At 38.2% G+C, this 27,435-nt stretch overlaps 7 protein-coding genes across 8 annotated transcripts; 4 read left to right on the top strand and 3 right to left on the bottom strand.

Moving 5' to 3' along the window:
• Nucleotides 1-68: 68 nt before the first annotated feature.
• On the top strand, nucleotides 69-1,041 carry LOC114524072 (golgin subfamily A member 6-like protein 7). The gene has a single exon (XM_028545187.1). It carries the CDS (start codon nucleotides 130-132, stop codon nucleotides 880-882), a length of 753 nt encoding a protein of 250 aa, XP_028400988.1. The 5' UTR covers nucleotides 69-129; the 3' UTR covers nucleotides 883-1,041.
• Nucleotides 1,042-1,229: 188 nt separating this feature from the next.
• LOC114523948 lies at nucleotides 1,230-2,263 on the bottom strand. Its single transcript, XM_028545015.1, has 3 exons — nucleotides 2,180-2,263; nucleotides 1,753-1,951; nucleotides 1,230-1,660 (listed from the first exon to the last, which is right to left on the bottom strand). Exons 1-3 carry the CDS (start codon nucleotides 2,261-2,263, stop codon nucleotides 1,248-1,250), a joined length of 696 nt encoding a protein of 231 aa, XP_028400816.1. The 3' UTR covers nucleotides 1,230-1,247.
• An 873-nt stretch (nucleotides 2,264-3,136) lies between these two features.
• On the top strand, nucleotides 3,137-5,404 carry LOC114523947. The gene is made up of 3 exons (XM_028545014.1): nucleotides 3,137-3,339; nucleotides 3,638-3,696; nucleotides 4,255-5,404. The coding sequence occupies exons 1-3, from the start codon at nucleotides 3,181-3,183 to the stop codon at nucleotides 5,402-5,404; spliced, it is 1,368 nt and encodes a 455-aa protein (XP_028400815.1). The 5' UTR covers nucleotides 3,137-3,180.
• A 389-nt stretch (nucleotides 5,405-5,793) lies between these two features.
• LOC114524073 (G2/M phase-specific E3 ubiquitin-protein ligase-like) lies at nucleotides 5,794-9,953 on the bottom strand. Its single transcript, XM_028545188.1, has 9 exons — nucleotides 9,751-9,953; nucleotides 9,035-9,352; nucleotides 8,389-8,622; nucleotides 8,079-8,236; nucleotides 7,895-7,981; nucleotides 7,347-7,675; nucleotides 6,820-7,004; nucleotides 6,164-6,554; nucleotides 5,794-6,094 (listed from the first exon to the last, which is right to left on the bottom strand). Exons 1-9 carry the CDS (start codon nucleotides 9,907-9,909, stop codon nucleotides 5,847-5,849), a joined length of 2,109 nt encoding a protein of 702 aa, XP_028400989.1. The 5' UTR covers nucleotides 9,910-9,953; the 3' UTR covers nucleotides 5,794-5,846.
• Nucleotides 9,954-10,354: 401 nt separating this feature from the next.
• LOC114524084 (NACHT, LRR and PYD domains-containing protein 3-like) lies at nucleotides 10,355-15,029 on the top strand. Its single transcript, XM_028545200.1, has one exon. It carries the CDS (start codon nucleotides 10,523-10,525, stop codon nucleotides 14,069-14,071), a length of 3,549 nt encoding a protein of 1,182 aa, XP_028401001.1. The 5' UTR covers nucleotides 10,355-10,522; the 3' UTR covers nucleotides 14,072-15,029.
• A 6,863-nt stretch (nucleotides 15,030-21,892) lies between these two features.
• On the bottom strand, nucleotides 21,893-23,919 carry LOC114524043 (NADH-ubiquinone oxidoreductase subunit 8-like). The gene is made up of 6 exons (XM_028545153.1): nucleotides 23,883-23,919; nucleotides 23,569-23,643; nucleotides 23,321-23,416; nucleotides 22,970-23,142; nucleotides 22,762-22,890; nucleotides 21,893-22,091 (listed from the first exon to the last, which is right to left on the bottom strand). Exons 1-6 carry the CDS (start codon nucleotides 23,908-23,910, stop codon nucleotides 21,960-21,962), a joined length of 633 nt encoding a protein of 210 aa, XP_028400954.1. The 5' UTR covers nucleotides 23,911-23,919; the 3' UTR covers nucleotides 21,893-21,959.
• A 452-nt stretch (nucleotides 23,920-24,371) lies between these two features.
• Nucleotides 24,372-27,172, top strand: LOC114523895 (3-mercaptopyruvate sulfurtransferase-like). Of its 2 annotated transcripts, none has more exons than XM_028544955.1 (3): nucleotides 24,372-24,728; nucleotides 25,572-25,760; nucleotides 26,458-27,172. In XM_028544955.1, the coding sequence occupies exons 1-3, from the start codon at nucleotides 24,470-24,472 to the stop codon at nucleotides 26,889-26,891; spliced, it is 882 nt and encodes a 293-aa protein (XP_028400756.1). In that variant the 5' UTR covers nucleotides 24,372-24,469; the 3' UTR covers nucleotides 26,892-27,172. The 2 variants fall into 2 exon arrangements, with proteins under 2 accessions (XP_028400756.1, XP_028400757.1); XM_028544956.1 differs by lacking the exon at nucleotides 24,372-24,728 and adding an exon at nucleotides 25,138-25,473.
• Nucleotides 27,173-27,435: the final 263 nt, after the last annotated feature.

Genomic DNA, 27,435 nt, shown 5'->3' with positions numbered 1-27,435 from the left:
CAGTTTCACTTCCGGTGAATATTTTTTGAGTTTAGTTGTTGCCGTCGCGACTCGGCGCCAACCTGTAATGGGCTAATTTGCCGTTGTCTCTAAAACGTGGCGCAAACAAGCTATAAAATTCGTCTACAAATGGCAACTAAGCCTGCAAGTTCGAAACCAAAGCCAATGGAGTGGACAGAAGACCACGATTTATTGTTAATGAGAGAAATGATGGTTAGTGATCTTTTTCTTTACAAGAAGGGGAGTCCTAACAGAGGCGTAGTCTGGGATTCCATCGTTGAAAATCTAAACCGAATCGAAAACCCTGTATTTGGATTGAAAGATAAAAGAAGTGTGCGGGACCGATGGAACCTGTTAAAGACTAAACACAAAAAGAAAACCAGGGACGAGGAAGCTGCCAGTGGTATTGATGTCGATGACCTTACTGAGAGAGAAAGTATGATCGAAGAGCTGTGTGCTAAAGAGGACAGTTTTGTTGATGTCGACACAGCTCGTAAACAAAAAGAAAGAGAAAATGCGGAAGACGTCAGAATGAAGGCTTTAGAGCGTATGGGAGAAACGAGGAAACGCGGCACGACTGAGGATGAGGATTCTAGACCAAAAAAAACACGTAGGGGAAGCAGCGAACTGATCGAATACCTTAAACAAAAATCGAGCACAGACAGCGAACTTCGTCGAGAGGAAATAGCGCTAAAAAAGAACGAGCAGGAAATCCAAAAGCAATCGGCATCACAAACAGGAGAACAACAGTTAGAAATGATGCGAATGATGCAAGATCAACACAAAAAAATGATGGAAAGCCAAGCACTGGTGCTTCAGCAACAGCAGCAAATGTCGATGGCATTTTTGTCAACAATGCAAAAGTTTATGGAGAAATTGTAAGAAGCTCTATTTCCCGATATGTCTGTAGTATATACACACATATGAATTTTTATACTTATATCGTTGAGTTGCTTTACTGTAATTGTTTTAGAATATAGTTCTATTGATTGAAGACAATTTTCAAGCAAAGATTTTAAAAAAAATTAGTTTATCATCGAATGCACAGAATGCCACTCGGCTTGATCTCTGAAACAGCCCATTGCTTGATCTCTGAATCAGTTACATATGTCAATTTATTTTATCATGAAGGTTGACAATTATATTTACATTGCTTTACTTATTACTCATGGGCATAATGCCACTTGCATTGTTTATAAAAAAAAAGATATTAATCATCTTTCTATGTCTGATGATATGTTTTGTCCTCACGCAAAATATCTTTCTAAACTTGGGGGATCAATATTAAAAAACTCAGATGTGTTATTTCTATACAAACATGTGAGTGCATTTCTCAATAACGCACAAACAATGTAAGATTTTCCCACACTGCTCATGCCTATTTTTAGATTTTTCTTAAAATCCATGAAGCGAAATGTATTTATCACGTCTCCGAACAACCATTCAACAGAAACTCTAACAGCGCTCATTTTTGTATTGAATTCCTTCATTCTTTCTGTGATATCACCATTACGAAACGGAGCTTGCAGATGAACTCTAAGAGGGTAAGCGGGGTCTCCATAAACACACATCGGAGTTCCATCTGGAGAAAAAGCGTTCTCTTCTAGTTGTTGTAAGAAATTTGATTGGGCGAGCATCCCTGCGTCGTGTTTCTTGCCTTCTAAAAAATTCGAAATATTCAGATCTGGAAAATCTGTAAAATTCTTAAAAAACGTGTTTGCTATGCAAAAATGTTTAAAGAAATTAACTTACCAACAGGACCAAATATATGACCAATAATTCCGTTTGGTAATGCAACGCACTGAAACTTCAAGGAATGAACTCTTTTGTGACCGTTGTAAACTTCTCGCTGATGTTTGTCAGGTCGACAAATTGGTCTCACAGTTCCGTCTATGAAGCCAAAACAATTTTCTAGCGGGGCCCCTTTCTCGTGAATGGCTTCTGCATACATCTGAAGATTTTGAGGACTTAGAACGTGTGGGTTCCATTGATTTACTCTATGTCCGTGATTATCGTATATAAAATCAGTAACCAAATTTGATATCATGCACATCTCCGGAACCGATCGGCCAAAGCGTTGAATCATATCGGAGTATCGACATGGATATGCGAGGCGGTTCAAGAGCATACACAGTCCTTCAAGTCCAGAACAGGTTGTTCTTTGTGGGCATTTAATTACATCGGGAATTTGTAGAGTTTTCTGAAGAAATACAAGGTCGCGCTTTTGTACTCTAAATTCTGCTAAACATTCGGCTTCGTTCATGTCATCCAGACAAAAAGGCGAATAATTGCTGCTTGGAAACTCTGGATTCCTTGAATCGTACGCTAAGTGCAATAAAATAAACTCTTCTTCAGTCAGAACACCTTCTTCAAACAGTACTAAACAAAACTCTCTAATTTCTCGAAACGAAGACATCTCCCGTCGCTGCAGTTTGCTTAAATGCTTTGAAATTCGCGGGGAACGGCATAGCAGTTTCCAGGCTTTTTGCGACCGTGACGTTGCCGTTGGCTCGAAGAACGTCACTTGCTTAAGTTCCCTATTATAGCTCAGTGATTGGGCCAATCTAGTGTTTCCACTTTAAAAGATTTCTTTCTGACTCAAAGAAATTTACAATTGGAAAAAGAAAATACAAATTTGAAGTCAATGTAGTGAATTCGATTATTATGGGGCGCCAAATGTAAAAAAATTATATTCATATTTTTCGTAGTGAATTTTTCATTATTTATGAAAAAAATCATGATATACCTAATTGTTTGCAAATAAGCATATAATACATTTAGATTGTTTATAAACAATCACTTTCGCATAAAACGTTTATTTGTAATAATCATTTCCACAAAACTGCTTATTTATAAACAATCATTTCTATAAAATTGCTTATTTATAAATAATCATTTCTATAAAATTGCTTATTTATAAATAATCACTTCTACAAAATTGATTATTTATAAATAATCATTTCTAAAAAAATGCTTATTTATAAATAATCATTCGTTATTTCAGAAGCGGTTTAGCTTTTATGCGCAATTTCAATGCGCAATGACAATCCCAACTCCCAAGTCCTAACTTCCGGGGGGGGGGTGTTTCCCGCCCTTTTATCTCAATTATCTGGATTCTGGATGTGTTTGCATTGAATTAAACGAGTAACCTTTCGTCTTTGGAGGAGAATCATTTGAATAATGAATAATGTAAATCCGGAGGAGTTGGGAAGAATCGTTGCCAATGCCGTTGCAAGCTATTTGCAGCCTAATGTCGTTAACAGCGAAAGACCACAACGAAACGAAAGCAATTCTACGGTTGACTCCGCGAGACAATCTACCTCGAGTGCTACGGGTCAGGTGAGAATGCACAAACAACCATTTGTTTTAAAATAAAATGCGTATGGGCGTTGGGCTTAAGTCTTTTGACATTCATGACTTCAAACATGTCTAGCCTTTCATCAGAAGTCACATGTCTTGCCATAGCAGCCCAGCAAACAATGTTGGGTTATAATGTCATTGTATCAATGTATTATTTTGTAACAGAACGTTGAAGCCACGCCCTAGAAACATCATTGCGCAACTGTTAAAATTACATTCATTCTCCTTATCAAAATAAGACAATCTACCCTATGCATATGTAATCTATATTTAACAGGCTGAGGACCCTGGTGGATGGCCTTGTGAACTGGATTTAGATTCTAATCCTGAATCCAGGTGCAGATACATATTTACTTGTATTGCTTAGGATACCTTGTAAACAGCACTTCAGATCATTAAATTTAAATTGTTATCTATAACATAAACTGACAATATATTTTTACCAAGTAAAAATAATTATCTTTTTTAAAAGTTACCTTTAAAATTGAATATGGATCACATGACTTTTTTGGGGATATATAAACAAACATTTTGTTGCAGATGCAGCCCTAGCTGTGTTGCACAGCTTTCTATCTGACTATTCCTAGTCATCTACTGCAATTGTGGAATAGCCAATAATGTTGATCACTCAATAAATTATATTGAATATTGTTGGAACCATTCTATAGTTTTGCAACATCGTACTAGGACTTCTTTGACACCTTATATCATGAACATATGTGCAGACTAATCAAGGGTTGTCTCCAGTGCTTGAAATAAGAATGTATTCAAAATAAGTGTTTGAAATAACAATGTTATAGAAAAATTGTACCTGCATGGTAATGACAATTCCCTCTAACAATGAGAGTAGTTATGATATTTATATACCTAAACAACTGGTTTTTGAATTCACAGATTGGCAATTGGCAGACCTAAAAAGAATGTTGATCCTGACAGACTTAAGGAAATGGTTGCATTAGGTTACAAAATTACCCAAATAGCTACTCTTCTAGGGGTTTCTCGGCCAACTGTTTACAAATTATTGGAAGAGCAAGGTATCAACTATAAAGGTCGTTATTCCAATATATCAGCTAGTGAGCTTGATGGCCAAATAGCTCGAGTAAAAGTTGGTCACCCAAATGTGGGAGAAGTGATGACTGCGGGACATCTACGAGCGCAAGGCATCCATGTGAGACGAGTTGACTTAAGAGCTGCATTACACAGAGTTGATCCTGATGGCATTGTAGAAAGACGTCGTTTACGTCTAAGACATCGAGTATATGACTGTCCCTGTCCTAACTATGTATGGCACATGGATGGGAACCACAAACTTGTGAAGTGGGGGTTTGTCATACATGTCGCAATAGATGGGTTTAGCCGACTAGTGACATTTGCAGAAACATCAACCAATAATGAAGCAAGAACTGTATTGAATCACTTTCTATCAGCTGTTGAAACATTTGGACGGCCTTTACGAGTGCGGACAGATCATGGAGGTGAAAATACAGATGTGTGGAGAAACATGGTTGTTGCAAACGGAGAGAATAGTGTGATCGTGGGGAGCTCAGTTCGGAACCAACGTGTTGAAAGGTTCAATTTTGACATTAATGCAAATGTCACCAGACAATTTGCTGCCATTTTCCGTGAATTGGAATTTGAGGAGAGTTTGAGTACTACAAACGATACCGACTTGTTTTGCCTACAATATGTCTATACTCCACGGATCAACAAAGTGCTACATGAGTTTATTTCTGCACATAATCATCATGTTATATCAACCGAAGGTTCATCCACACCACTTCAACTTTTCCATGCTTACAGGCACCTCACAGAGCTACATAGCTCATTAGTTCATATAGATCCCTATCCAGCACTTAATGTTCAAGATCTTTTAAATAGTTGTTCTCTGCCACATGTAGAAGTCAGAACACGAAGCTGTCCATTATCAGCAGAAAACCTTTGTGAGTTACAAGAAAGAATTGACCCACTTGCAGTGTCCTTAGTCAAAGGAAAGGACTTGTACAACCAAACAGTTGAATTTGTTGCATCTTGTTTATTAGAATAATAACAACTTTCTTTCTTACTGAGAGTGAGGGCAATGTGGAAAATATCAACCTGAGAAATGTTGTACTGAAAAAATGCTCTGAGCTTTCCAACAAGAAATATATGTACAGTTCAGTATTCCTTAAGAAAGAGCAATCTAAAATTTAAATTTGCATCATTATCCACTAATAAGTTTTTCATTGTTGAAAAAGAATGGTAATTACCGAGTTATACAGGGTGTCGTAATAAAAGCGGACGCTATTGAATTCACCTATTCATGTTAAAATTTGAACTTTGAGTGGCCCAACACTAAGCTGAACCGAATAAACCGATTGTTTCAGCCAGGAAAATTACGTCGTTTTACGCATCTCTGCGTTCATCTTAGTTCATCTTATTCAATAGCGTCCGCTTTTTTGGGACACCCTGTAGTAAGACAGTAAGTGGTAAAGCTTTTACTGTTTGTATTATGCTCGTTGAAAACCTGGGGAGTTTAATATGCCATCTTCAAAGAGATCCTTGAATTCTTCAAAGGAAACACTTTCTTTGGTAGGCCAAGTTGGTAAACATATTGTATTCGCACATGTGTTACCACGTGGTCGCACATCATCCCAGAATGTTGCACTCGTTTGTGGCTCAAAACCACAAGGAGGGATCACACCTGCTCCCGTTGCGAAAATAAGCACGTCTTCTAAAGAGACTCTTGCTTCCCCAGCTACAAAATAAAAAAATAACTGTAGTCTTAGCTGAAACTAGTTGCTTATATTAATCAGAGACTACTGACCTTCGCAATCTTGGAGAAAGTCTCTCCAGTGCATAACAATGAGTTCCTCTTTTGCGCGAGAATTACTTCCATTTGGACTGTAAGCTATGGAAAACAGTGTTTGCATGAAAGGCGCAGTCAATTTAGTTGCCTGGAAACAAAATAGTCCTTTGAACTCCTCTGGATATCTCTTCATTGCATCAAGGATAGCAAGCGTCTCCAGACCTTCTTTAAATTGTTCTAATGCACTTCGGGGTTTGTCTAATACAAAATATCGAGCAACCATACTCAGAAGCTTATCTTTATCACCAAAGGACGGTCGTGCGGAATAACCACAAGCACTCAACATATCTAGGAAATCATCTTGTTGGGTTAATTCGAGGAACTCTTCTTCCGTCTTTGTTCCTAGAACCTAAAAAACACGAACATTTCAATAAATTAAGCTTAAATTGTTCACATGAATCACATCATGTTTCAGAGTGTTATTTATTTTTGGTTCATTTACAGCCGTTTAAGGTATACGGGCTTGGTTCAACCTGCCCCAGTACAATAACACGACGATAATTCATTTTACATTTCCATAAATAATGCTTTCTCGAAAAAAACTTACAATGTCACTGATCTCTATCTCATTTGATGCAAGCTAAACATAGAATTTTATCTCGTCCTACATTTACCTTTAACAAGATGGACTTAGATTCGTGATAATGAATGTCATCGATAGTTGGTAGAATTTTGCCATCTTCACCATATACCAAAAAGTCGTATACACTCTCATTAAGGCAATGACACGCATTACCACCATTACAAAGCGATAACGACAGTAACATTCCATAACTCTTGTACAATCCCTGAGCTCGGGCTAAATGTTAAAATTTCATAAGAGATGACCAAGACACTTATTACAGAATATTTAGATGGGGATGTAAAATAAGTGGAAAATATTAAAAATTGACAATATTGTACATCTCTTATTGTACATCTTGTACCTAACGTACGCCAATGGCCATGGACCTGACGGTGCATAGAATTTACTGTATACATAAGCCTGTTTCTACTGAAACTGGCACCCTAACTCAATTTTTCCCGTACTCAGGCTGCCAAAACAAAGGCCAAGCAAGGAGAAAATTGGGTACGAATATTCAAGTCAAGTGTAGGGTAAACGGGACTACAGAATGGCCCACAAATTAAAAAATGTAGATACCTTGGATATTGTGAATTAACACCTTATTTCCATCTGCTCCCCCAAACATGCTGCTTTTACTGAACATTTCCTTTGTTAACAGGCGAAAAAACTCTCTGGTCGGGCCACCTGTATCAACTGCCCCCTCACTGTTTCCCTCGTCATCAGCGAACTTCACAGAGATTGGAAGTTTTGGGTTAAATTTCGTCTTTCGAATCTTGGCTATACTATCTTCAAGGACATGTGCTCGTCGAACATTTATATAATTCTTCCCTTCTTGTTTGGACATTACATCATTGATATGAGCTTTGAGAATGTCCTTAATTGACTGACATGGAACAACAACTTCTCTAAAATAAATAAGTCAGTTTTCAATAAAATTTGGCGATATACTGTGTAAAACAAGGGTAGTTGTGCAAAATATTTATTACGTACAGTACATGCCACAAATTTGATACCATATACATGTTTTTCCCATGTAACTGACGTAAATTTTTTCAAAAGCATGTTGATCGAGACAAGTAATGTTCAGGGTAAATTTCAACAAAAAGTCTAGCTGATATATACACCTTCGACTTTCCTCCAAGGCTGCATGCAAAAGAATATCATCAGAATCATCGCTGAGACAATCATCATCAAGCAGGGATACATATGATCTGCGAACAAATGTTAATATAAATAATCATAAATTCAATATAATTATTATAAATTATTAAACAAATTATGCACAATTAAGATAAGCTGCTAATTAACCTGTGAGATAAGGCAGACCCCCATAAATCAATTTCCAATCTTTGTAGAATTTCATTACTTGAGGAAGATGATGGTTTACTATCAGAGGTAATTGTTTCCCTCTCAGAATTTGGTATCTGTGGCTGTACATGTGAAGGTTCATCATCACTTAAATCAACCTATGTAATTAATTATTATATAAATTTATACAAATTTTATTATATAAATTTTTATCAAAGAATTTATGTCATCATATTAATACCCTTCCTTTATTTCTTTAACTAAATTATTCAACTACTACATGATGCAATAATGTCTACTTGTGACTGACCTGCAATTCTGTATCTTCATCATTTTTAATTAATTCTGACTTTGCAACAATGTACAAACATCCTTGTCCAGCAAGTGATGCTACTTCCTGGCCATTCCAGGTAAAGCTTGTGGACACATTAGGTATTTTTAGTCGCTTGGTTCCTGGAACCATTGACAAATAATTATACTCTAATAGGCCATTTTCTCCAATAACAAAACGCTTTCCAAAGATTGATGTTAGCTCTATTGCAACCTACAATTGCATAAAATAAACATTTAGAAATACTAAACTTTGCAATGTAAATAAATGTAAGAAAAATTTGCAAAATAATTTACAATACAAATCAAATGCAATTGTTAATTATTGGATTAAATTTTGTTTCCCATTGATTTTCATAAAATTTTATTATAAAAATTGACATTTAAGCAATTCAAAATTGAAAAAAAAAATGTGTTTTAAAAATATTGAAATTTTTTTACATCAGAAAAAAATTTTAGTAGCTACCATAAATAATTTTAGTAAGTTAAAATTAAATAAATTAAATATTTTGGCAAAATTTTAATAAGCACACTTCTCAGTTATAAAACATATATAATGATTTCAATTAAATCTGTGGATATTCAACTTTTCATGCTGTATAGTTCTTTATTTCTAACAGTCCAACCTGTCTTGGGGTCCAAGTAGACACAATTCTGATCTTTCCTACAAGCCCATCCTCAGTGAGCTTAGCTCGAGCTGGCCCTCTGGGGATTGAAAAAAAAACTGGTGCAGCACCAGTCAATTCCTTATTGCCATAGCCAGGCAAGCAGATGACATCTTTGCTCCAGGTTTTTATTTTCCCAACACCACCGGTAGTCCGTCTTTTTGTGGGGGCATTTGATGTAGGGGTTAATGAGGTTGTCTGATATCTGGTAGGCAATCTGATTTGAGTTGGTCTTTTAACATTTGCCACATTGGAAGACCCACTGGAGATATTCCTAAGCTGTTAAATACCATTTAATATTAAGGTTAAGCTTTTAAGGTGTTACACACACTGAGCTCAGTGGTTACACGGTGCAACTTTTCTTCCAACTTGCAACTTCATTTTACTCTGAAAGCCTTTGTTAGTCTGATATTCTCTTAATTAACAAAACTAATGTTATATTCTCTTAATTAACAAAACTAATGTTTTTCACTAATTAACATCCCTCAAGAGTGGAATCGCAATGCAAATTGCAAGAAGAATTGCACCGAGTAACAAGGGCCTTTAATCACAACCAACGCTGCTGATGTAGCAAACCCTAACGCCCATACGCACTTTATTTTAAAACAAATGGTTGTTTGTGCATTGTGATTTTGATTTTAGTTTTTACGAATATAGCGTCGTGCAATTATTCTCACCTGACCCGTAGCACTCGAGGTAGATTGTCTCGCGGAGTCAACCGTAGAATTGCCTTCGTTTCGTTGTGGTCTTTCGCTGTTAACGACATTAGGCTGCAAATAGCTTGCAACGGCATTGGCAACGATTCTTCCCAACTCCTCCGGATTTACATTATTCATTATTCAAATGATTCTCCTCCAAAGACGAAAGGTTACTCGTTTAATTCAATGCAAACACATCCAGAATCCAGATAATTGAGATAAAAGGGCGGGAAACACCCCCCCCCCGGAAGTTAGGACTTGGGAGTTGGGATTGTCATTGCGCATTGAAATTGCGCATAAAAGCTAAACCGCTTCTGAAATAACGAATGATTATTTATAAATAAGCATTTTTTTAGAAATGATTATTTATAAATAATCAATTTTGTAGAAGTGATTATTTATAAATAAGCAATTTTATAGAAATGATTATTTATAAATAAGCAATTTTATAGAAATGATTGTTTATAAATAAGCAGTTTTGTGGAAATGATTATTACAAATAAACGTTTTATGCGAAAGTGATTGTTTATAAACAATCTAAATGTATTATATGCTTATTTGCAAACAATTAGGTATATCATGATTTTTTTCATAAATAATGAAAAATTCACTACGAAAAATATGCATATAATTTTTTTACATTTGGCGCCCCATAGATTATTCGAAATTCGAGCGATTCGAGAGAGACGCGACAGTAAACAGACTCGGCTAAGATATATATCGTGAAGTAAATATTCTTATCTCTTTCAAGATGATGGATTACTTAATACCCAAGAGATTTAGCATTTTATCCTACATATGTGTGATCATCCATTTTCAGTGTGGAGTGATATTTACAACAATTACCACGGCTCTGAGACTCAGCGAGATGGAAAAGTTCAGTTGTGCTGTTGATACAAAACATGCAACGCACAAAAGTTATGTCGAAAAAACGTGTTTTTCAATCTACGACGACGAGTACAACTCTCCCGTGAAATTCTCTGCCTTCGTTCTGTTCAATTTTGGTTCTGTTGTTGTTGTGAGTGTCATTTATTCGCTTGCTGTTGGCAATCGTATCGAAGATGCAGAATTAAGACTCTCAAGCCGAAGTGATAAATCACAAACAGTCGCGAGAAGAAACATTAAACAAGGTAGAAAAACCTTTTATGTTTTCAATTTCTATTTGTTCCACCTTGTGGCTCGTTCAATGCTCTGTATATTATTCACAATTCTACAACATACCGTATTGTATCCGAGTGGTTTTAATTCACAATTCACTTGTTTTTATCCCGAATTGAGATCAGTTAATCCTAACATGACACCAGCAAATAATGGAAGTGCTATCTTATCCAGTGTAAAATGTACGAACTCGGCTGCCAAAGATAAACAGTTTTGGTTGACAATTGTGTCTGTTTGTAATCTCATTTTTGCTGTAATTGCATTAGCAGAAGTTGTTTATCTACTATTGATGCGATTTCCCAGTGTCACCCCTCAATCTTCTGTTACTTGGTCATGTGATTGGCAATTTATTAATAAACACTTTCTTCGAAAGCAATATGTAGCTAACAGTTGTGACATTTACAAGCAAAAGGTTTTAAAGCCTCGTCTGACACCTGATATAAATTACGGTTTGAATGATATAAGCTTGGATGATATGTTTATTGATGTTGTTATCCATACTGAGCGAGCACCACAAAAGTTTTTAACAGGAATGTCTAGGCATGAGATCTATGATGTTTATACAAAAATTCCTAAAAATGCAATCCATCTGAAGGAGATTAAAGATCTATTTTATGCAAACAAAGACACTGGCAATTATGTCCCTTACACCATCTTGATAATTGGGCGTCCAGGGATTGGAAAAACTGTTTTGACCAGGAAAATTATGTACAATTGGGCAAAAGAACATAATGATAAAATTTATCACAAAAAGGTTGCTTTCTATTTTAAATTTCGAGAATTCAATTTCAATGAGATGCAAGACATAACAATTAAAAAATTTCTACAGTTTGGAACTGAACTGAGTGAAGATGACTTTGAAAGTGTTTTTGAAGAAATTTGGAGAAAACCACAAAATGCTATTTTCATTTTTGATGGTTTGGATGAATTTAGTGTCAATCTTGGTGAAAATTATCAGCGTGTCCTAGCCCAGTCAAAAAAATATTCGAATGATGAGGTTTCTTGCCAAATGCCAGCCATGGCTTTTTTTGTCAAAATCTTGTCTGGTGAGATGTTACCAGCAGCAACAGTCTTGGTTACCAGCAGGCCAACTGTGAATGATGTTTTGTGCAAAATGAAATTTGACAGAACTGTTGAGATTATTGGGTTCACTTCAGATAAAATTGAACAGTATGTTAAACAATTTTGTGCTAATCATAAGAGGTGTGATCTAGAAGCAACGATATTGAGTCATATCAAATCATCATCTGAACTGATGAATTTATGCTACATTCCAGTGAATTGTTTTATTGTTTGTGTTTCTCTGTTCGAATGTCTCATTGACTCAGAGAGTGAAATTGGTGCTCTACCCACTACTTTGACTGAACTGTACGAGTCAGCTTTAGTCTACTTCAACACATATCTTGACCGAAACAAAAACAAAGAAGAAGTTTTGAGTAAATTTCAAGAGTTGGCTTTTAATGGTATGAATAACAACGTGCTGATTTTCAGTGGCAAGCTTGTTAACGAGGAAATGAAACAATCAGGATTGATAAATTCTTTACCCAAACCAAGTTTTCAAATTCAAATGCAGGTTTGCTTTATTCATTTAACCATACAAGAATTTCTCGCAGCAAAATATATTGTGGAAAAAAAAACACCCGAACAAGTAAACGAATTTATATCTTCTCATATCAAACATGGCAGATGGCATCTTGTGCTTCAGTTTCTTGCTGGATTATTGGGAGTGAAAATGAGGACATCTCGTGAATACAAAAGCTGCGTATTGATGTTTGAAAAATATCTCAGTGAAAATGAAAGAACTGATGTGTGTTGCCCAGATCTTGATCAAATATTAGTGATGAAATGTTTAAGAGAAACACAGAATGAAAATATTGCCAAGGAAATTGTTGCAAAATCGAGTTTAAAACATAGGACTAGGATAACATGTTCACAGTCTTACGCACAATTGCTTTCTCCAAGCGATGCAGCAGCAGTTGTGTTTCTTTGCAAGCATATGAAGTATTTAAATACTTTAAATGTGCACAGTTTATCTAGTTCGGATTGTTTGCTAGAATTAGTTAAATTACTCCAAGGAAGATGCATGAAATCACTGACCATCGATAGTTGTCATTTTGGTGACTGGTGTCTGGAGCGTCTTGGTGCATTATTGAAATCTGAATGCCAGGTGAATCACGAGTGTTCTAAGCTGACTGAGTTGATTCTTGGAGGTAACGATATTACTGCTGCTGGTATGGTTCGTGTTTTAGATAATCAGGTTTATAATCAGTTGACAGATCTTGACCTTAGCTACAATCCTATTCGTGATGAAGGTGTTCATTTTCTATCTATCGCAATGCAAGAAAGGCAGTTAAAACTTGATACTCTGAATTTTACCTGCTGTGGTTTGACCGCTAGGAGCATGCCTTGGCTTGTGAAATTTCTCGGTAATGAACATTGCAGACTAAGATCCTTGACACTTGGTAGGAATGCTATAAGAGATGAAGGTTTTCGTGACTTGTGCAGTTTTCTTCGAAAGGAAACATGTGACCTTACTGAGTTGAGTGTTCGCGAATGTTCTTTAACGAAAAAATGCATGTCAACGTTGTACGGTGCTCTTGATGAAGAACATTGTGGATTAAGATCCTTGGACCTTGCTGACAATGCTATAGGGGATAAAGGCTTATGTGCCTTGTGCAGTGTTCTTGGACTCCTTACTGACTTGAATCTTTCTGGCTGTTCTTTAACAAAGAAATGTATGTCCACGTTGTGCGCCGCTCTTTATGAAGAACATTGTGGACTAACAACATTGCACCTTGGAAATAATGATTTAGGTGATGAAAGTGTACGTGTATTGTGCGTTGTTCTTCAGAAAGGAACATGTCATCTTACCCAGTTGACGATTTCATATTGTTCGTTAACAGACAAATGCATGCCGAGCTTGTGCCAGGCTCTCGGAGATGAACGATGTAAGCTCACTCATTTGAATATAAGTGAAAATGGATTCACAGATAAACATTTACCATTACTCGCAGACGCACTTAAACGTCGGAGATGTTATGTCGGAGATGTTCATTTGGATATTCAGGCAAATCGCATTACTGATGAAGGTTTGAGATTGCTTAAAGATGCCTCAGGACCACGATTCGAAAGCTGTATTTGATGTTTGGCAGAAAGCGATTTACTCTTCTTTAAAAGGTTCGGTCACACCGAGCGACAAGTCGCAGGAACATGTCGCCTGAAGCGAGTCACACGAGCGTCGGGAGCGGCAATGTTGGGCGAAAACAAATCGCCTGCATGCAAGTAGTCATGAGAATGATGTTTTGTGGTTGATCAAACTAATTATTTCGCTGCCATTGGTGAACAGAAACCTTGAAATACGCGACACGTATTTATAAACAAGTATTGATTATCAGTAAGGAAGGTGAAGCATTTCACATATCATGTTGTTCAGGTACCAGGTCACCGGTAAAACACGGTTTGAAGACTAAACGACTGAGACAATATAATTCATTAACCATATTTTTGTGCGTTTGTGCAGAATTTGTTCACATCTCGTGTGCAGTCGCGTGTTCCTTGTATTTGAATCAAAACAACCTGTTGTTGCATATTCATATATTCAGTTCTTGCCGACGAACTTTTTGTACGCATATTTGTTTTCAAAAGAAATCTGTTGCGCAGAGCTGAATATATAATATGCGCCCTAGTTTCAGTCCTGGCTCCGTTTGTATAAAATGCTTAACTAGATTTTGGGTAATATTCTTGTATGTAATAATAATATTAATAATATTTTGGGTAATATTATTTGGGTAATATTTTTATTCTTGTATAAAATCGTAAGGATTTTAAGAGAAGTTCGAATGAAAGTATACCATTCAAGCAATAACAAATTGTTTCGCACTCTTTACACGCACAAGGATGGCGTTGATGAACTTCCGAAACCTGGTGTGTACCGCATTCCATGTGAATGTGGTTTGGTTTACATTGGAGAGACCGGTAGAAATCTCTCAATACATCTAAAAGAACCTAAGACGAACTGGGAGAAAGGTAAACTAGATAAGTCTGCTGTAGCTCACCATATGTGGACTTATGATCATCGCATTAAATGGAAATAATTATGAAAAAGATACAGTTCTATAATTAATGCGCGTGTCTTAGACAAGTATTTAGCTAGCAGACATTGAAAAGAGCACGTGCTATTGAGAGGCTTACCCTCTTGGGCAATAGTTTTACCCTCTTGGGCAATAGTTTGATGTTTATAAATTTCAATAGATTCTCTCATTTTACGAGAGACGGTATACTTATCATTCGCTAAAATGCTTGCATCTTTGGTAAGTGAAACCGTTTAATTAATGGCGCGAGCAAACAAATCACGACTAACGTGATAATTAAGTGACGTGTGAATGTGTATTCAGATAATTCCACTGATTCAGGCTCGGGTTAACGGACCGAAAGTTTTGCAGTATTATACATACTTACGTGGTGCATGTACCTACAAGCTTAATTACTATAGATTTTGGGTAGTTATATGATAGTTAACTCGAATATACAAGATTCTAATTGGCCAATCCTGCCACTAATCAATTTTCAATCAAGTGTCATGCCCATTGTTATGGGGAGAACAGATGCGTTGAAGTCACTGTGATGCTGTAATCCCTCTTCAAGATGGTGTGGGGATGGCCAGGGAACTGGGAAGGTGGGTTTGGACTTTGGATGATATTTTTGGGAGCTACTTGCCCACTTCTCCCATCCTCGTGTATGTGAATTAAATAGAAACGAATAGATATTTACCTGTTCATTTTAGCAACTACCAGACGAGCAGCTTCGGACTTGCTGTGTAACGAGCCGAGCTTATACTTTGCACACACAAACACACAACAGGTCTAAATCCAACTCTGTTATTCAATAGTTTACATTTGTTATTTATACTCTCGTTCTATAGGGCGTGTACGCTTCCTTTACTTATCTAAAAGCTATATTTATATATTGACGGTAATTTTTATATTAATCTCGGAAGCACTTGCAATGGTACGTCCGCGGCAAGCTACCTTTCCTTATTCCATTAGTGTTTGTCTGTATACTATTTTTAATGTTAATCTATTTTGTGATATCCGTTACAGCTGTCTCATTAAACGCGAGTCATCTCGTACAATTTCAGCCGTTATCGTCTTATCGATGGCGAATTTCTTTCCCACGGTAATTCTTTTAGTTTGACTTTAGCTCTTATAACTCTGCCTGAAAACAGTAGAAGGCAGTGTTAGTTTTCTGCAAAGCCTTTAGAACTTAATTGAAAGATATAATTTACTCTAGTTGAAACGAAAGTTGGTGGTTATAGGATGCAGCTGGACCGCACGACATCAAAACATCCGCAAATTCACACAGATTTTAGCGCGTATATATTACCTTTTTCATTTCGCCAATAAGCTCCGAGAAAAAGCTAGTCGTGCCCTCTCTTGAAAGGCGAGTTATCTTGAGCCATTTCATTGATTTCAACCATTTCAGCCTTAGCTTGTTCACGAATTTCATCGTCAAGCTTGGCTTTAAGTCGTCAGAATCTTGTCTGAATTGAATAAAAAGCAACGTTAGTGCTATAAGAAAACTTTGGATTTTAAACCTGGATTTTTGGGCATTACACGTGGTGAAGTTGGCAGAAATATTTGCCCAAATCTCGCACAAAAGCAAACAAATATTCGTAAAGAAAAAGGCATATTACATGTTTTTACACCAACGACAGCGCGACAGAGGTACTCAAACTTCTTTTTTGCAGAAAGGCGTTATCATTAATAACGATTTCAGATGAAATTTTGAGCATTAGAAGTGACTTGTCTTTATGCTTTGACGACAAGCGCCCAAATGAAGTCTCAAACTGGTTGCATGGTAAATAACTAATAAATAAGCCCAGCATTGTTATAAGCAGGCCTTTGTTTTTTCATTTGGGGAACTGGGCATTTGACCATTTAACCAGCGTGGTTGTCTATGTTTAATATCTAGGTTAACCCTAGTCCCCACTGCTTACTTACCAATTTGGAAGGTTAGGTGCAAGCTGTAGTCCGAGGTGGCCCGGGAACGAAGCAAGGTCGCAGGTGGCCTGGGAACTAGCACTGGTACTTGGATTAGGGAAAGATCCATGCCAATGGTATCTTGAACTGCCAACCACACTCGGATAGCTTGCACCCATCACACCAATGTAATTGGTGGTAACTAATGCTGCTTACCTTTCTTGAACAGGGTGGGACGGCGGGTTTTTAAACTTTTTGTTAAGCTTGTTACACTTTGCGTGCCGAGCAACTAATGACCGCAACGCGAGCGAGCACGCAATATAACACGTGGGCTGACGCAGCGCACCTCGACAGGAACACCTAACTTCCGGATCACGCGTGGTTTCCTCGCTATTAACTTTGGTTATTGAATAACCTCATTTAATATCTAGGTTAACCCTAGTCCCCACTGCTTACTTACCAATTTGGAAGGTTAGGTGCAAGCTGTAGTCCGAGGTGGCCCGGGAACGAAGCAAGGTCGCAGGTGGCCTGGGAACTAGCACTGGTACTTGGATTAGGGAAAGATCCATGCCAATGGTATCTTGAACTGCCAACCAAGAGATGCTGCAAGCATCACCCATCCAAGTACCTCGCAAGCGAAGCGCGAGCTATGGACGCCGGCCAGAGGAAGGCCCAAATAGATTGACCAAAATAACGCGCTGTTGTTGGATACAAACGACAAACCGTACTATCTGCGGAAACGCAAGATAGATTATCTAAAATAATGCGCTGTCGGTGGATACAAACGACACACAGGACTATCTGCGGGAACGCAAGATAGATTGCCAAAATAATGCGCTGTCGTTGGATACACGACACTGTGCTATCTGCGGAAACGCAAGATAGGTTGCGAAAATGATGCGCTGTCGTTGGATACAAACGACAAACTGTGCTATCTGCGAAACGCAAGATAGGTTTGCGAAAATGATGCGCTGTCGTGGTACAAACGACAAACTGCTATCTGCGAAAACGCAAGATAGGTTTGCGAAAATGATGCGCTGTCGTTGGATACACGACACAACTGCTATCTGCGAAACGCAAGATAGGTTTGCGAAAATGATGCGCTGTCGTTGGTACAAACACACACGTACTATCTGCGAAACGCAAGATGGTTTGCGAAAATAATGCGCTGTCGTTGGATACAAACGACAAACTGTGCTATCTGCGGAAACGCAAGATAGGTTTGCTCAAATAATGCGCTGTCGTGAGATACAAACGACAAACTGTGCTATCTGCGGAAACGCAAGATAGATTTGCTAACAATGCGCTATCGTTGGAAACGACTCACCGCAGGACAAACGCAGACGCACTCGATATAGGCTCAAAATGATGGTGTTGGCTGGCGATACGACCGAGAAAATTACTAGCCGAATTTATATGGTGTGAGGCGCTGGCGGCCAAAGACAACGTCGGGCACGACAACTACCGACGCATACTAACGGAAAAGACGATCGATTAGACAGGATTCGTTTGTGTTTTGATTTTTTTTTTTTTTTTTTTTTTTTTTTTTTCCATTAATACACAATTATTACTATTTATAACCCAAAGAATACATGAACACAACTAGTGCAGTGCATATATAAACTCCCGTTTTGTCAAAAGGTGTTGACAAGGTGCGTGTTAAACTGCCAACGGGAAGCTACCCCTCTAGGTTGCCGCAGGTGTTCTTATATACAATTGATACGCGTCACTAATCCAGCGGCCAAGTGTTTTGATCAAATGGTCGGGAATGCCAACTGCGCGGCTGTGGTTGCGGCGCCAATTCGAAAACTATGTCCGGAATAATGTCCGGTTTCGCCGACACGTAACATCGCATCTTTGAGCCAAGTACAAAACTGTCACGCGATAAAGGTGTCCGTTTGGAAGGGCGAATAAAGGTCCTGGACTATTGCCCGAAGATGAAGATAACTCAGGGCTTGCACGGCGCAGATTTTTGCTCGGGACGCACCAATACGCACAGCGTGACCCTTACGAAACTGATCCGTTTTGGACACTTTAATATTGATTAATACCACTGTAGGGTTAATGCGCTTATCAACTTGGATGTCGTTCAAGGACAAATTGAGATTAGGATCAAAGCGCGATGAGCGTGTTGTGAATTCGCCGCACCGCAGAAAGCCAAAAAGCCTGTCAAACAAGCGGCCAAAATAACGCGTCCATATACTTTGTCTGGTCGATTAGCTGGTGAAGTTTTCGTAAACCGAAATCGTAATAGGTAAACGTTTGAGTCCCAGTCCCTTGTAATCTCTTTATGCCCCGCAGCACTCGTTCCAGACGAAAGCAGTTCTCTAGGGGGTTTTTGAAACCGTGTTCAATGTGCAAAGACCGAACTCCAGAGAGATACTTTAATTGAACTGGCTTTAAGAGAACGAGATAAGTGCGCGGCGAACAACAGCGTGTGCTCACTGGCTGGGAGAGGTGAACCGCTGTCGTGAATAAGGCGCGACCAATAGCAAAACTCCAAAAATCTGCGTTGCGAAGCTGAATATGTCCGTCGAGTAGATTTGGCGAGGCCGTGAAATAGCAAGGAGTTGGTGTAATCCGTTAAAGATAGCAGGTCAGCTGTGCTCGCAAACTCGCTGGTACTCCACTGGGGTGGGATGAGCGTCGGGCGCGAGGCGAAAGAACTCCTGCAAGTTAAAACGGGAGAGAGAATCAGCAATCGCATTGGTCTTGCCCGGGACATGCGCTGCACAAACTCGAAAGTTAAATTTGCGGAGACCAGAAAAAGGGCACGAACCAAGTGCATGATGTTGTTATCTTTAGACGTGCCTGACTGTAGTATGTGCACCACGCTCTGGTTATCACCCAGAATTTTGCGCTTATTGGCCCATGCTGGCCCATAAGTGACACGCAACTACAATGGGGTAGAGCTCTTTGTACGCCATGCCCAACGGTTGTTGAGCGGGTAGCCAATGTTGGCAAAACCACGCGCCATTATTGAATACCCAAAACCCTGTTTTCCCGACGCGTCGCTGGACAGTTCAAATCGGGCAGCCCAATCAGGGAGGTCAAAAAGTAAAGGCCATTCCAGGATGGTAGAAATTCCGACCACCATTGTAGGTCTAGTTGGCAATCTCGGGGTATGCGAATAGACTTCCAATAACGTTTGAGTCTCGAAGTAGGTTGATGAGGCGGCGCAAAATGTTCGGCCGCCGGACAACGTAGCAGGCATGATTGAGTTTGCCGATCAGAGATTCTAGCTCTTTGCGCTTGCAATACGTTTTCCTGCCCACCGCCGAATAGCGTGAGCAGATCAGACAGCTTGTCCGGAGGCAAGCGCGCTGTCATTTGCAGGGAATCGAGTTCGATTCCTAGGAAGACCAAACACGTCGTAGGACCCTCGATCTTGTCCGGGGCCAGGGGGATGCCGTGGCATTCGCTGCCGTTGATAGCTTGTAACGAGTTGCACAGATGGGTGACGCCGAGGGGCTAACGTAAATAATCGTCCAGGTAGTGCAAGAGATCCCGAACTAGGTAATTAGTAAAAGAATCCACTCAAACAAGTCCGCCAAACTGTTAAAAATGTAAGGGCAGAGCGAAGCCGAACGGCAACGCGAGATCATAAGTAATGGTCGCGCCATTTCATTCCGCAAAGGTAATAGTCGTCAGGGTGGATCGGAACAATGCGGTATGCGCTTTGAATGTCAACTTTTGCCATCAACGCGCCTTTTCCGGCTTTGACGATTAAACGTATTGCTTGTAAACGATTAAACGTTTAACGATTAAACGTTTAACGTTTGACGATTAAACGTAAGCTTGTTACACTTTGCGTGCCGAGCAACTAATGACCGCAACGCGAGCGAGCACGCAATATAACACGTGGGCTGACGCAGCGCACCTCGACAGGAACACCTAACTTCCGGATCACGCGTGGTTTCCTCGCTATTAACTTTGGTTATTGAATAACCTCATTAAAATATTTGACATCATAACCAAAGCCGTGGTGATATTGTTTAATGTTTGTATATGAGCACGAAACATGCTTGCGACTTCCTGCGTGGTTATCCATATCAAAATATCTCACAAAGCATCTTAGCATGGTATATTGTTCAATATTTGTATATCAGAACCTGACATGCTGCAACTTTACATAGGACATGAATTTGACCATTAAAACAGTTATCCATCTGAAAATATTTTACATCATAACCAAAGCATGGTTATTTGTTTAATGTTTGTATATGTGCCGGAGACATGCTTCCAACCAGCGACGTAGCCAGGGGGACGTAGCATCCGTTAACCGCCCCCCCCCTTGAAAAAATTTTAATATATCAGTTGCTTCGAAATGATTAAGATGAAAGTCAGTGTTGACTTATGTTGTCATGTTAACCTCGAATGCCCTCGCATTAACCGCAAAAATTTGCATTTTATGCGTTCATGTAAAAATTATCGGACCTGCAATAATTTGGGAAGCAGAGTAATCCTGTACTATCCTCGTAGCACGCTTTCTATCAGTAAATAGTAATCGATCGCTGGTAATCAGTAACCACGCATTGTTACACATTTATTACAAAGTACCAGTCAATTGATCATTTAGCTGTTTAGGGACAACCAATCAGACATGACCTTTCGAATGGTACGGGCTAGCTAATTCGGGAAGAAAAGCATGAAACGGAACTTCCAGGGGTACGTAATTATGAACCTAATATTCTGGCTCGTGTTGAAATCAAATAGAAAATCCTAACCCGCCAATGGCATTGTTGAGGAAGTTTCCGCCGTTTTCGCGCCATTTTCTAATGATCTGATTGGTCTATCTGTAGCCAGAATGTACACAAACTTCAGAATTTTCTGAACTCTGAAGCAAAATAAGTACTCTGTGCAGGTGAACGCACTAATCCTGTTTTGAGGAACATTTTTTGAAAATCCTTCGATGTAATATGCCAAAAGAGGTAAACTGAAATATTATTTTAAAATTTATTTTACTTTAATAATACAAAGCGTAATTTAGCTGAAAATACAGCTCACGATCTACAACATCTTCCAACAAAGTAAATATGCACAGTTCAGTATTTATCTATACAAATAATCAGCTTGAATATTGCCAGCTATTTCTGCCTCCCACTTGTCGCCGTTGTCCAATAATTTCTCCTTGTTGTACAATAGTTCTTCATGAGTTTCTGTAGAGAATTCAAAGTTTGGTCCCTAAATTCAAGGAAGAAAACAAGGTAAGCACATGACCACCTAATCCAAAAATTCAGTCAATATCTTGTTGGCAGGCATGTCATTTTTAATTGTGTGAGTCAGTGGGCTTTTTTAACCAATCATATGAACAAATGCAGTCGATCAATATCCTTCAAGTCATCTTGCTCTCATATTTTAGTCAATCAGCACTCAGGAAGTTTGTCGAAATAAAAATGCATTCTGCAGTATTCAATCCATAATATCTTTTGTTATTCTTTATGGAACTAGTCAAAATTTTGTGATTATCTTTTGTTATAAGAAGTAAAGTTCTGACATAAATTTGAAACGAAAATAAAGTATTTTTGATGTGTTTTTTCAATGCAGAAATTAATTTTTATTTCACTACTAGTCCGAGTCCTTTCCTGCCCTCTCAGATCACCTGGCTTGCTAAACAAAGCATTTCAGAATAAAAACTACAGAACAGTTTTGTTGTGGGCACAAATAGCCAAATGAAAGCTGCATTGATAGGATAAAAAACCGCCATATTGCACCAAGTCTAAAAAAAACACTCATACATTCCCCCTTAGTAATAATTATTAAAATATAAGCAGAATATGATGTATTTGTTGGCTGCCTGTATAAACATGAAATTTTTATGAAAAGCTATTTTCACATCTGGTGGAATACATGCCTCCACAATGGCATCAACAGGACAAGCTTCCTGGCAAAATCCACAATAAATACATTTTGTCATGTCAATGTCATATCTGGTTGTCCTTCGGCTGCCATCAGCTCGAGGTTCTGCTTCGATCGTTATGGCCTGAAATCATAGACACATATGTAAAGACAATTCTACTGTATTTTGAAACAAACTGAATAGATAATAAGAGACATCAAACCTGGGCGGGGCAGACAGCTTCGCAGAGTTTACACGCAATGCATCTTTCCTCCCCTGAGGGATATCGACGTAACGCATGTTCACCTCTGAATCTGGGGCTGAGTGGCCCCTTTTCAAATGGATAGTTGATTGTTGCTGGTTCTCTTAACATCATGCTGAATGTCATTGCAAGACCTGTCATGGCAAAATCAGATACATTCAATACATGAAATTTGAGCCCAGTGCAACATGTGAGTCAAGTTTTCCCAACTCAGACCAGGTTGAAGTGCCTTTACACAGTAGTGACAGTACGAAAACTTTCTTGAAGGTTTATTAAGGTTTGTAGTCAAATGTTAAAAATATTAACGTCTACCTCGGAATAGCTCTGTGAAAAACAGAGTGCTGGCATTACGCTCATAAATGGCATCACTGCTCATGTCAATATCACCAGCTTCACGAGTTACTTGTTCTAAATGTCAAAACATTGGTATCAGCCTTAGTATCAACTATTATTCCCACATCATTTCAGCTTCCAACATCTCATACTTTAGTTCTGCAAAACGGCAAATATTTCTAGTCGAGACATTTATTTAACACTCCTACAGTCCTACTCGTACTTACTATAAACAAAACGGACTGAGGTCAGAGATGGAGCCAGTCTGCAGCATTGTATGCCGCTTCTGGTGCCAGAAAGCCCTAAAAATATTCACAAATGGCAGGAGATTAAGCATATTAAAGTGCCTGAAATTCACCCTGATCGGTATAAACACCGATTTCTGATTTCATGTTTTCTGATTGAAAGAACACTTGATAAGTGACAGTTGATGGGTCAAAGAAAGTTTTACAATAAATTGGGCTAAATGTGTGGTCAGCGTGTTCAAGGTATTTTGGAAAAGTATTCAGAATATTTCAGGAAAAAATCTTAAATTTCTTACCCGAAAATTTTCGTAACAATGCAGCCATCTTGAAAATGGGGTGAACTGTGAATTGTAGAGTACAAAGGGTGATAACAACATTATCAACTTGTATCCACTTGTATCCACTTCAAAGTCTAAAAACGGGATGATTTTTAAAATGTTATACGCCATAAAAACTGATGTAGTAAGGAAATGCTAAATTATTGTTTATAATTTCAAATCTGCATTAGTGAGTTGGCAATGCCTCGCTCTGGACATGTCAGAGGCTGGGTTAAATTAGCTGAAATTTAGAATAGGCTCAGAGAGTCAGCAAGTCAGTTAAAGTTGAAGGAGGAGATTTTCGAATTTTCACAAACAAGGGAAATATTTTCGAGGATCTAAAATTGATGGAAATATATCTTTTTTTAGTTTTTTCTTCCAAATCTTCATTGCGTGTAACATGACGTACCGCGTATTACTTCTGGTATGACGAAGTACGTCGTGTTAGATTCAATATATTGCATGTTACTTAGATATCTTTGCTCTTGAAACGTGTCAAGTAAAACGTTTTATTTTAAACGTTTTTACATTAAAAAGATCTTTCGAATAGCAAAAGCGGTTAAAACATGAAAATCCCGTCAGTAGTGAGCGTGAAATGGTTAGCAGAAGCTATTTTAAAGACAAAACCCTCAAAATCCTTGCGAATTTTGGATGGCACATGGCGCCTAAAAGATCATGGTTCCGTCCAGGCAAGGGAGGATTTTTTGGACGAGCACATCCCTGGAGCAGTCTTCTTCGATATCGATGAATGCTGTGACAAAACTAACCCCTATCCACACATGATACCGAACGAAAAGCTATTTGCTGAATATGTAGAACATTTAGGTACGGTATGAGTCTATGACGCAAATACTTGAGAGATTCGCTGACTCATATTGCATAGAAATGCTGTACAGCCTTACTATATACAAGGAATAAAAAACATTTTGGCGCTAAAAGCGGCCAATTTAAAAAGCTTTTATGATTCGCCTTTATAATTCACCAAAGGCTACCGTTCTCATAAGTTCTAGCCCAGAATTTCAACGGATTTCTTAAAAAAACCCCAGCCAAAGTTGTCAGTCATTAAAACTTGGATTGAAATCCAGGAAACTGCTTCTCTAAATTTCGTCATTGCATGCACGTACATGCAAGTACATGCAATTGAACATGTTTCGTCAAGTACATGCAAGAATTACGATGATATAAAAGCTCAAATGAGTTGTATGTTGCTAGAAAGTCAGTGTTCTGTCTTGTTACTGGTTGACTAAAGTTTCTCAGAAAAAAGTAATTTTCTCTGAAGGAAGTTCTCTGAAAGTAATTTTCTAAAGTTTCTGTTCTGTGATCTATTTTATCATGAAGCTACCATCATTAGTTTCTGTCAGTTGGCTTGCCCAAACTATTTTAAAGACAAAGCCTTTGAAGAGTCTCAGTGTTGTTCACACAACTGTCCGTACTGATGGACAGGATTTTCTCGATAACCATATACCAGGAGCTGTTTACTTCAATGTTGATGAATGTTGCGACAGGACAAGCATGTATCCACATATGTTACCTAATGAAAAACTGTTTACAGAATATGTACAGCATTTAGGTACATTGTCACAGGCAAATTGACAAATTTTGGTTTAATTTTCCTTGGCTTCATTGTTATATGCATAAAGTAGATTTTAAATCAGTGTGTTTTTATAGGTATAACAAATGACAGTCACATCATTGCCTATGATAACGATGACGATTATGGTGTATTTTCAAGTCCAAGGGTTTGGTGGACATTCAGATGTTTTGGTCACAAAGCAATCTCCATTCTAAATGGTGGTTTCCACAAATGGTTGGCTGCCGGATTGCCTGTGGAGTCTGGTGAAGCAAAGCCCATCAAATGTAAGCAGAATTTTGGTTTCATATAGTTTTTGTCTGTGTTTACAGTATATATTGCACACCGATTAAAAAAGCTGTTGGTGTTCAGCAACAATACAACAGCAATTATTTATTTAAATTAATTAAGTGGTAGATATTTTAAGGAGGGTGCACAGGGAGACTTTGTAAGTTTTTGTGGTGTAGAAATATATACCACAGAATATCAATATTGATTTTCTGGCACGACAATTCTTGGAAAGTGTTACTTCAATTGCATTGAAAATGTATTTGATGTTCCCTATTTCGTTTCATTTGCTATTTTGTATAATATAGAATTTTAGTGTTAGAATCACACATCAATGCCGAAAAAAAATTCGATATAGGTTTCTGTAAATACCGCATCAGCTTTAGTCACCAAGATTACACCAATATTAATTAAGAGCCTCCAAATACATCAAACTCATCCTGCTGTTTGGTTATATGATTTCCCTAAGGTTTTCCACCTTGCAATTAATGCAAACTAAATACTTCAATATTTGGTCCTAAAACCTATAATACACCACTTTACACTCTCCAGACTGTGTCCCTGTGAAGTTAAGTGCAATCTAATTTTACTGAAGTAATATTTGAGCAGAAACTCTTTTATAATATGCAAAACCATTCAGGTTTTATTTTGAATTTTTTCTCATCTGAGCTCACTATCAAATGTAATCTGTTTTAGCTGACCAACCATTCACTGCCAAACTGAATCCAGACCTTGTCCGGGATTACGAGGCCATGGTTGCCAATGTGAATTCAGGGGGAGCACAGACTGTCCTGGATGCTCGCGGAAGAGCAAGGTTCTTAGGAGAGGGCATTGAGCCACGCCCAGGTATGCTTGTCGGACACATTCCTTTTTCCCAAAATGTCCCCTATCTGGAATTGCTCGATGATGAGAGAGCATTGATGAAGGATGATGAGCAGTTGAAGGAAGTGTTTGCTAAACACAATGTTGATCTAAATCGGCCGATCACAACCACTTGTGGTTCAGGGATCACTGCCTGCATGGTGGCATTGGCTGCACATCAGAGTGGGGCCAAAGATGTGAGTGTGTACGATGGCTCATGGGCAGAGTGGGGGAAAAGGGCCACCCCCGACTTGGTGGAGAGGAATTGAAGTTGTTTAGGATAAATTAATATGCTATATATTAATAAAAAATATAAATTAATATGATAACTAAAAATATAAAGGGTCAACAGATAAAGATAGATATCTGGATGTCAAGTTAGGCTTCTGGTCTGCATAAACAAGCTAGACAGGTTGAAAAATGTGTATCTGGACAAATTGATATGCCACAAGGTCTACAAATTCCAAATATTTTATGAAGCTGTGATTTTATTAGCTTTTAAATTTGGTGGAGAAAACATTTTTGAACTGGAAGAATATCTCAGGAAAGGGGGCAGAGTGCACTAAAGGCTGTGTTGTATATATCCAGAAGAACAACGGAAATGTCTAGTTTAGTGTTAAATTTTTAAGGCTTTCGCAAACAATGAATTACACAGTTAAATATGGTATATAATAATGTTATCTGAGTTACCAACTGGACAACTGAAAAATTAACCTGACCATGTTGGAAGTGAAATAAAAAAAAACTTAATAATGATAAGGCCAAGTCTGTTGTCTGCACATATTTTCTGCTGATAACAAGCTGAACAACATC

This window comes from Dendronephthya gigantea, unplaced genomic scaffold (assembly GCF_004324835.1).
Source record: "Dendronephthya gigantea isolate DGI-Jeju-01 unplaced genomic scaffold, DenGig_1.0 000029F, whole genome shotgun sequence".
NCBI lineage: Eukaryota > Metazoa > Cnidaria > Anthozoa > Malacalcyonacea > Nephtheidae > Dendronephthya > Dendronephthya gigantea.
Note: the sequence above shows the minus strand (reverse complement) of the source record. Positions and strands in the feature narration are given on the sequence as shown.